This window comes from Aquarana catesbeiana, linkage group LG02, assembly GCF_042186555.1.
Source record: "Aquarana catesbeiana isolate 2022-GZ linkage group LG02, ASM4218655v1, whole genome shotgun sequence".
Lineage (NCBI taxonomy): Eukaryota > Metazoa > Chordata > Amphibia > Anura > Ranidae > Aquarana > Aquarana catesbeiana.
Genome location: NC_133325.1, coordinates 32,011,399 through 32,021,816, shown reverse-complemented (window position 1 = coordinate 32,021,816; position 10,418 = coordinate 32,011,399). Strand labels below are relative to the sequence as shown.

The following is a 10,418-nucleotide window of genomic DNA, read 5'->3' as shown; positions in this document are numbered from 1 at the left end:
CGCTGATGTGGATAGATATGTGTGATATAAATAAATTGGGCTTAAAAATATATATATACCAATATAGTTAGTGCTATGAAAAAATCAGTAAATTAAAGCTGCTATCAATATAGGGTGATCAGATAACCAAACAAATAGTACTAAGTATAAAATTGATGCGCTTTAAATAAATAGTGCACAATATGCTGCTGCGACTAGGCTTAAATCCAGGAATAAAAAATGCATACATGTGAATAAAATAGATAAATAATTATGGTGCTAATACATGTGTTAAAATTGCCAAAATAAATCTTCAAATTGGTGATGTGACGGTGAATATAAATAAAATAATAATGACACTCTGAGTACAATGTCCAGGCAGAGATAAATAGTGGGGGAAAGTAAAAATAATTAAACAGTTCCTTCCCTTAATCCAGATTGATTGACTCACTGGGTTAGATCGTTTGTATCAGGATATTTAGTTTTCTTGCATCCCACTTTAGCCATAATACTGCTGGTGATTCGGCTCTCAGGATAAAGGTTTTATGCAAAGCAAGCAAAGAAAAAATAGATCATTGTGCAGTGAACTTACTAGATAGTACATAAGCAAAACAGGGACAAGAGATACACTCACAAACTCCTGGTCTATTAGAAGCATTCAAATATGCAGATTGCAGTCAGCCGCTGTGGACGAGGTTTCCCATAGAGAAACAGCTGCTGTTAACCCTCAGGTGTATTGCAGCACTGAACGTCCTAAGCTCCTCCCACGCTTTACATCACTGACACGTGACTTTTTCAAGGATCCTTTTTCAATCCTCCTCCTAGGATGTGTTGTTCCAACCTTCTGATACTAGTTTTGGGAACACCATTTTCTATTCCATCATGACTGTGCCCCTGTGTACATTTATATGTGCCTTTACTTACACTTTAAGCCATGAACCTGAACATTAACAAAATGAGATAAAAAAAGACCTAATATCTTCCACCCCATAATATATCTCCTATCGTTCACAAGAACATGGTCAGCAGATGATAAATTTTGACATAATTAGGTACCAAAGTGATGTTCATCCTATTCCCTAAGTCAAGATGCTGTGGCTTCACTACTTGACCAGATTTTGTAATTTTGATAATCTGAGTAATTTCACAATTATTAGGTTGCAATTCTGATATATGAATTTTCACTTTTATGCTTGCAACTAAATATTAGAGTGTCTGTGCAAAATTTCTTGCATTATCACAGATATTGTAATTTGCAAGTGTCTGTTTTTATTGAAACCACATTAGTGGGGGCAGAGATAATCCCTGTTTCTAGTTCCTGGGGGCCCAGTTATGGATCTGATGTATCCCGAAAATTGTCTTCACTTAGTCTTTCTCATCCTTTTAATATTATGGAACCCTCAAACTCTCAAATAACCTTCCAGTCTCAGAGAAAACCCTGTTAATAATTTTTAGACCCACAGCTAACGGCACATTAACATGATGGTCAAAGGAATTAATGATTACAAATCCCCTATGCCCCTTACAGAAAGCATAAAAGATAATTGGTGTCAAAATGATATATAAAAAAACAACCCTTAAAACATTAGAATCACCATAAAAATCAAAATAACTTTCTTTCTGCAGCCTCGTTAGTGCAATATTATCAGTAAAACGAGAAATCACTAAAGTTTATAGATTTCAGAGGCGCTGGATAATGAAGTGTCTCTATACTATAATAAGTGCCAAACAGCCCCATGAAATAAATAGTGAAGATGGTGTGAAAATAGACCCAGAGTGCAGATCTCTCACTTCCGTTGATCTCCTAAAGTGGCACGTGACTTTCCTAGGGCGCAGCTGCACGGCGACCAGAAGTGACATTATGCTCCATCTTGGAAGTGAGGAGTTGGGTGAGACACCTGGAATCCTGGCACACTGAGGGAGACACAGGGACGGTTGGGCCACTGTATGGTCATAACACATGATGTGTCTATGTTTTTTTTACTTTTGTGAGTAGCATTTTGAACAATAAATTTTAATTATATTTTTATGGTAATGCTCTATTGGAGTTCTTCGCATCTGACATTTAAGGAACCATCGAATGGGAAGTTTTTGGAATATGAAGAAATACCAATGTGCTGGCTGGAACATCTGAACATGTGATTTAATACAAGCAAATCTTGCCAATCATTTATATTTGAGTAAATTATCCGGTAGGTTGGACTTGATGGACTTGTGTCTTTTTTCGACCTCACCTACTATGTAACATGGGGGAATGGTGGAGCACTTTGGGTGATCAACTGTAGTGAGAGATCTGCACTCTGGGTCTATTTTCACGCCATCTTCATCATCATTATTTATTTCATGGGACTGTTTGGCATTTATTACAGTATAGAGACACTTTAATATCCAGCACCTCTGAAATCTATAAATAGAAATTGCTCATTATTCAATGAAACACTAGCAATCTCTGGAGGAACCATAGAGTTCCATGGAACCCTGGTGGAGACAGACTGACTTCCTAATCTTGTATTTCTAATCTGGTCTTTTTAAGGCAGTGGTGTGTTTGATCAACCAGTTTATGTTCCCTCTATATGCAAACCTAGAAAGATGCTTCAGATATGTCAGTCAAGATGATGGTGGACTCATGGCTGAGCCCTTCCTAGTTGTTTTATTTAAAAACAACAGGAACACACAGAGACAGGGGATTACATCAAAACCATAATATTCAACTAGAAAAATTATATTATGCAAGCATTTAAGGTGATGCTGCCACCTAGTGGCAGACATTGTAATCATGTATGACAATGGTTGTTGCACCTATGCCTATATAAACAGCATGCTAATATAAACCATCACTTTCCATCTGAATTCCTCTGTTTCGTTCCAACTGATCTCTGTCTTTTAAATCAGTTAATGACCTTTCAGTTATGTTAAGAAAGCTCTTAGATGCAACCTATGGTCATCCAAACTGGTATAAATGGCACATGAACTACTTGTGTCTGAAGCCGTTTGCTTTTTATAGGTTGAGCACAATGAGCAGCTAAGCTAGTGAGACTTTGGTATCAGCAGTTGCATGTGTGTGTTTCAGCATGGCCATGCAACATCTAACAGGAAAAATGTCCTACAAAACCCACCTTTGACAGTTTACCCTGATAATATACCTTGAGGTGTTGCAGTACGATATAGTGGTCATCACAGTATTCTGTCCAGTTGGTCAGGCCTGAGGAAAGATTTGTGTATGAAGCTTAAAATGGTAACATTTGGTTGTCTCAGATGTCCATTGTGACATACATTATGATTTGAAAACTTAGGTGGAAGAGATTTGCCCCTAGAGTCACCCAGGTATTACATTTGAGATATACAATATGTAGCATATGATTATGAGAGACATTTAGATGAAAGGAGATGTTTTGGTCTAAATGTCCCTTCCAGCACCCGTTGGGATAAGAAAGCTTTTGTTGGAGGCAAATGTCCAACTGAAAAGTCTGAGATTAACATGGTCCAGCAAATAGTGATAGAAGAAGTTTATCTGCAGTTAAGTGGTTACAGACATAAAAAAAGAAGGCAATTACAGTAAATTCAAAATCTGTCTGAATAAAACTTGCTCAGAGATGATGCACAATGTAAAAGTGCTACAACTTAATCTCAATGTAGCAGTACCCCCATAGGGGCTGCTGGGTGATGTGGCCAACCTGTCACCCTGCCCCAGCCCGGCATTCACTTCCCAATATTTTGAAGACAATGAACAGTCCATGAGCTTGTTTTTTGTATTTTTATTGAGGGATTTAAACTTAGATAGGGATAGAAATATATGGGATGCCCAGTAGAACAACAATTGGTTGATTGAATATCAATCCGTTGGGACAACTATACACACTTGGCTACTCCAGTGCCCTCATGCACATCTCTTGATTGCAGACTGTTACTCTAATACCGTGTACACACGGTCAGATTTTCCGACCGTGTCCAACCGTGTGTATGCTCCATCGAACATTTGTTATCGGACTTTCCGCCAACAAATGTTGGCTAGCAGGTTCTCAAATTTTCTGCCAACAAAACTTTGTTGTCGGACTTTCCGATCGTGTGTACAAGACCGTCGCACAAAAGTTCACGCATGCTCGGAATCAAGTACGAGCCTGAAGCATTCGGTCTTGTAAAACTAGCATTCGTAAAGGAGATATCACATGACTATTGAACTTCCTTTTTATCGGCTCGTCGTACATCTTGTACGTCACTGCGTTCCCACATTTGGAATTGTTGGCCAACATTTGTGTGACCGTGTGTATGCATGACAAGTTGGAGCCAACAAACTTTAAACAAAAATCTATGCTTTTGTTGTCGGAAAGTCTGATCGTGTGTATGGGGCATTACTCTCTCTCTCACTCACTCGGGCCTCGGCAACTGCCTTTTGTACGCAGGGACCACGGGTCCCTTTTAGTGTAGCAAAAATAGAATAGGAAGTCTTTAGTGATAGCTGTCCTATGGTGGACTACTGCTCCCAGTAAGCAATCTTCAGGCCCTGCCAGCCCTCCTGGCTGCAGCTGCCCGACGTCATTGCCTGTGACATTGCAATCCTCACTGGCTTCACACCCCGCTCTGACTGCTTCCTCTTAGTCCTCTCTGGCATGCCTCTCCAGTCCCCCTGATAACACATGTCACTCACCAGCCCTCCTGGCTGCAAACCGGTGGTTCCCTCCTGAAGACCTACCTAGCTCCAGCTGTCCTCTCTGACTCCTCTCTGTGCCTCCTGTTCAGATCCTTCATGAGTTTTTGAAGAGATCCGCCCTGCACACGAGTCCCAGGCCCAAGGTCACCCCCCCAGACTGGGGAGCTCCCTCCAAGGCCCCAACAGCCTAGTACTCCATCCCGACAGTGTGAGGAGAAAAAAAAAGCAGATCACCAGCTTCTGTGCAAGGGACATCGGTCCTGCAGAGGAAGAGGTGAAGCCACCTCATCTGTGCCAACTAGTACCGCCTGCCAGTGCCACCTGCCAGTGCCCACAGTGCCACAAATCAGTACCCACCAATGCATAACAGTTTCAGCATTCAGTGCCACCTATCAATGAACATGAATGCCACCTAGGCCTGGCCCCCCCGCTAGCTTTAGCGGCGCTTTACCGTCGTTTTAGCTGCACTTTTGGCGGCTAGCGGGGTGCTTTTAACCCTCGCTGGCGGCCAAGAAAGGGTTAAAAGCGCATGCAAAAGCCCTGCTGCTGAATGGCTTTACAGGTGCTTTGGCAGTGCTGCCCATTGTTTTCAATGGCAAGGGCGGTCTAGGAGCCTTGTATTCACTGCTCCCATACCACCCAAAGATGCTGCTTGCAGGAATTTTTTTTTTCCTGTCCTGCAAGCGCACCGCTCCAGTATGAAATACACCACTCCTAAAGCGCCCCTGCCCATTGAAATCAATGGGCAGCGCAGCCGAACCGCCGGCAAACTGCTGCTGCAGCTGCACTTTGCGGGTGGTTTTAACCCTTTCTTGGCCGCTAGCAGGGGTTAAAAGCACCCCCGCTAGCGGCCGAATTGACAGTAAAGCACTGCTAAAAATAGCAATCTCTGTCTTCTCCTCCTGTCACTCGATTTCCTCAATGTCTGCAGACTGCAGATCTACCACTTGTGATGTGAAGTAAATCAGGCACTGGGGGGAGCGGCAGGAGAAGAACATCAGATGAGACCAGCGGGAGCCCCCCCTTTCAGTCCTCTTCCTCTGAGACACCTCCATACTTTTGGTCACCGCTACACTTCCTGGTTGCCGGGGCAACGCCAAGCTCACACTTCACCGCCGATTAGATGCCTTGAGATGCACTTCTACTGCAATTGGTGGAGGGGGAGCCGGGCGAAAACTTTTCCGCCCACCCCCCCACCAATCCCAGCAGAAATGCATCTCAAGGCATCTAATTGGCGGCACTGTGAGGAGTGAGCTTGGCGTTACCCCGGCAACCAGGAAGTGTGGCGGAGTGACCAAAAGTGGCTGTCAAGCAGCGGGTGGAAATACCTTGGGGGCCTGAGATGCTCGGGACATCCCGGCCCCTTGGGATGACCGGGTCCCTTACATGAGTGTGGGCTGTAGCCCCCTGATGGCGGCCTTGCCTATCAATGCCCACCAGTGGTGCCAATCTGTGCCTCATCAGTGCTGCCTATCAGTGTCACCTACCAGTGCCGGTCAGTGCCCATCACTGTCACCCATCAATGCCCATCACTGCCACTTATCAGTGCCCATCAGTTCCAGCTATCAGTGCCACCTATTAGTGCCCTTCAGTGCTACCTATCAAAACCCTTCAGTGCCGCCCATCAGTGCCACCCATCAGTGCCACCTCTCAGTGCCCACCAATGCCACCTATCGGTGCCCACAAATGTCACCTATCAGTGCCCACCAGTTCCACCTCATCAGTGCCACCTTATCAGTGCCCATCAGTGCAGCCTCATCAGCGTACATCAATGAAGGAGAAAAATTACCTGTTTGCAAAATTCATTAACAAAATATAAAACGATTTTGTATTTTTTTTTAGATTTCAGTATTTTTGAATCTTATTAACAAAAAATGAAAAACCCAGAGGTGATCAAATACCACCAAAAGAAAGCTCTATTTGTGGGAAAAAAATTGATAAAAATTTCATTTGGATACAGCATTGTATGACCGCGCAATTGTCATTCAAAGAGTGACATCGCTGAAAATTGGTCTGGGCAGGAGGGGGGTTTAGGTGCCCAGTAAGCAAGTGGTTAAGTCTGACCACAGATTTTCTATTGGATTGAGGTCTGGGCTTTGACTAGGCCATTCCAACGTTTACATGTTTCCCCTTAAACCACTCAAGCTTTAGCAGTGTGTTTGGGGTCATTGTCCTGCTGGAAGGTAAACCTCCGTCCTAGCCTCAAATCACACACAGAGTGGTACAGGTTTTGCTCAAGAATATCCCTGTATTTAGCACCATCCATCTTTCCCTCAACTCTGACCAGTTTCCGAGTCCCGACTGCTGAAAAACATCCCCACAGCATGATGCTGCCACCACCATGTTTCACAGTGGGGATGGTGTTCTTTGGGTGATGTGTTGGATTTGCGCCAGACATAGCCTTTACTTTGATGGCCAAAAAGTTAAATTTTAGTCTCATCAGACCAGAGCACCTTCCTCCATACATTTTGAGAGTCTCCCACATGGCTTTTTGCAAACTCAAAATGTGCCATTTTGTTTTTTGCTGAAAGTAATGTCTTTCTTCTGGCCACTCTGCCATAAAGCCCAACTCTATGGAGCGTACGGCTTATTGTCGTCCTATGTACAGATACTCCAGTCTCTGCTGTGGAACTCTGCAGCTCCTCCAGGGTTACCTTAGGTCTCTGTGCTGCCTCCCTGATTAATGCCCTCCTTGCCCGGTCCGTGAGTTTTGATGTGCGGCCGTCTCTTGGCAGATTTGCTGTTGTGCCATGTTCTTTCCATTTGGTTATGATAGATTTGATGGTGCTCCTAGGGATCATCAAAGATTTGGATATTTTTTTATAACCTAACCCTGACTTGTACTTCTCAACAACATTGTCCCTTACTTGTTTAGAGAGTTCCTTGGTCTTCATGGCAGTGTTTGGTTAGTGGTGCCTCTTGCTTAGGTGTTGCAGCCTCTGGGGCCTTTTACAAAGGTGTGTATATGTAATGACCGATCATGTGACATTTAGATTGCACACAGGTGGACATCATTTCACTAATTATGTGACTTCTGAAGGTAATTGGTTGCACCAGAGCTTTTTATGGGCTTCATAACAAAGGGGGTGAATACATACGCACATGCCAATTATCAGTATCTTCACCAACTTAGACTATTGAGTTCTGATCCATCATATATAATTCAGATTAAAAAAACATTGAACTAAAGGCTGTAATGTAACAAAATAGGTAAAATGCCAAGGAGGTGAATACTTTTGCAAGGCACTGTACAACATTTAGCAACTAACTCACATGGTTGATGATTAAAACAGACACATCTAAGTATGCAGGGATTGTATTTTGTATTGCTGTAATCATTTTTATATGAATAAATGGTTGTGGAACGAATCATCTGAGTTTCCATTATTTCGTATGGGGAAATTCACTTTGGATTACAAGCACATTTCTGGGACAAGTTATGATCGCAATTCAAGGTTTTACTGTATTTTGGTCTATATGTCTATTGTGATGGGAGAGCTTTGGTTGGAAGCAGATATCCAGATGATATGTCTGAAATATACATGGGTCAGCAGAGTGTAACTGGGAAAACATACGCTATATTGCCAAAAGTAATGGGACGCCTGCCTTTACATGCACATGAACTTCATTGGCATCCCAGTCTTACCCAGTCTGGAACACCACTATGGGGAAATTTTGACTGAAAAACGATCCTTGTTTTTATGTTATGAGTTTGTGAATTGAGCCCAGTGCGTTTGCAAATTCATCAGAAAGCCTGGGCAGAGGACTTCTTTATTTGTTCAGCTGTGTAAAAATAATTTAATAATTACTTTTTTCAGACCCTTTTTCACATCTTTGTTCCTTAGGCTGTAAATAAAAGAATTCAACATAGGAGTAATGATGGTGTAAGCTATGCTAACAATACGATCATGCTGGGAGGAGTGGTCTGATGAAGGACGGAAGTAAATGAAAATTACAGGAACATAGAATAGGGAAATGACTATGAGATGAGAAGAACAGGAGGAAAAGGCTTTGCTGCGGCTGCTGCTGGTCTTCATTTTTCCTACAGCCCGTCCAATGAGCACATAGGAGATGAAAATTAAAAGGAATGGAATGTTACCAGCCAAAGGAGCTTCAGTGTATATTAGGAGCTCAGCTAGTGTAGTACTGGAGCAAGACAGCTTGATGAGGGGTATCACATCACAGACGAAGTGAGGGATCAGTCTGTCCTCACAGTACTTTAAATCTGAGAGAACATAAGTGTACAATATTGAATGAAGAGAAGCTGCAATCCAACAGATACTAGTCAGCATGACCATGACCTTATCAGTCATTAATGAAGTGTAGCGTAAGGGTTTGCATATAGCCAGATATCGATCAAATGCCATGATTGACAGAAGAAAACTCTCAGTGGTGCCCATTAATATGAGGAAGAACAGCTGCAGGAAACAGCCAAGGAAGGAGATTGAGGTTCCTCCATAAAGAATGCAGGAAAGAAGCTTGGGAATAGTCACTGTAGAGAAAGTGATGTCCACCGCAGACAGGTTCCCCAAGAAAAAGTACATTGGTGTGTGCAACTGTGGAGAAAGTTTAATAGAACTTAGTAAAAGTAGGTTAGAAGTCCATGTGAGGGTGTAGATGATCAAAATGGCAGAGAAGAAAGCAGTGTGGTTGTAGTGGAAGTCTGAGAAGCCCAGAAGGACAAAGTCAGAGGTTAGATTTACTGTTTTCATCATCAAGGAGTCAGCAAGGTCAGGTGAAAAAAAACGATACCAACAATCAACAGCAGAACACTAGATGTCACCTTTACTGTAGAGCTATAGAAATGGAACCCAATCTTCAATGCATAATCTAGAAATTAACACGGTTCGTAACATTTTCTTTACATTTCTTTAATGATGATGTAAAGTAGATAAAGTCTCCTTTTTCCTTTTGTTCGTGTATTCAGCATTTTCTGTTAAATCATTCCTGACAATGAACAGTGAAGAACAGTTTTACTTACATGACAGTTTTTAGTTTTAGAAGTTCATCAAAATCTTTCCTGAAACAATCCAAAGCCAGCCATGTTTAGCAGGGACTGGCTGAGATTCAAACCATATATGGGCAGACTGATTGTAGCCAAGTCGATCCAGTGATCAACTTGGTTACAACCAACATGTCAGATTTTTAAGATGTGTCTATTGCCAGCAGCAATAGCTGCCAATAATCACTGTGTTCTCTAGGCAGGGATAGTTCCTTGCGCCCCCACCAGGAGAACACTATAGCTCTACGGGAGGGATTCCTCCATCAACACTGGCTGGTGGTGGTTTCAGGAAATAAAATCACATCATCTATGGCAGGCTTTGCTCAGTGTTCCCCCAAAGTGGTTAATATTGGACTCCAAGGGTCAAAGAGGCTATCCAAGTGGTAATTAAATTTCTGGGAGTCAAAACAGAGCTAGTGAATGTCTTGGGTCAATAGGTGCTTAATTATTAATGCAATATCGATTGGAGTCAATTAACCTTTTGAAGTTTCTGTAGATCTTCACGCTAGTCCTTAGTCCTGAAGGTGAGTGGTTAGCGGACAGATAGTGTTACCCTAGATTAGATGGCCAGAAAGAGTTGCCTTGAGTTTCTCTTTCAGCTGTGTGTTTCCGGGAAGGATACAATTAAGTGTTCATTTCCATACTTAGCCCCCCCCCCCAAAATTCTGTTGGAGAGCCAGTGAGTACAACCCCCTCAGACTTTGTTGGGGAGCCAGTGATTACACCTTTAAACACTGTTGGAAAGCCAATGGGTACGCCAACCTCAAACCCTCTTGGAGAACCAGTTAG

General features: G+C 42.7%; 1 protein-coding gene across 1 annotated transcript; it reads right to left on the bottom strand.

The window, feature by feature from the left end:
* Positions 1-8,406: 8,406 nt before the first annotated feature.
* On the bottom strand, positions 8,407-9,339 carry LOC141126467 (olfactory receptor 1f45-like). The gene has a single exon (XM_073612408.1). It carries the CDS (start codon positions 9,337-9,339, stop codon positions 8,407-8,409), a length of 933 nt encoding a protein of 310 aa, XP_073468509.1.
* Positions 9,340-10,418: the final 1,079 nt, after the last annotated feature.

Coding starts and splice junctions, on each gene's coding strand:
- LOC141126467 (XM_073612408.1), bottom strand. CDS start 9,339: ATGAAAACAGTAAATCTAACCTCTGACTTTGTCCTTCTGGGCTTCTCA.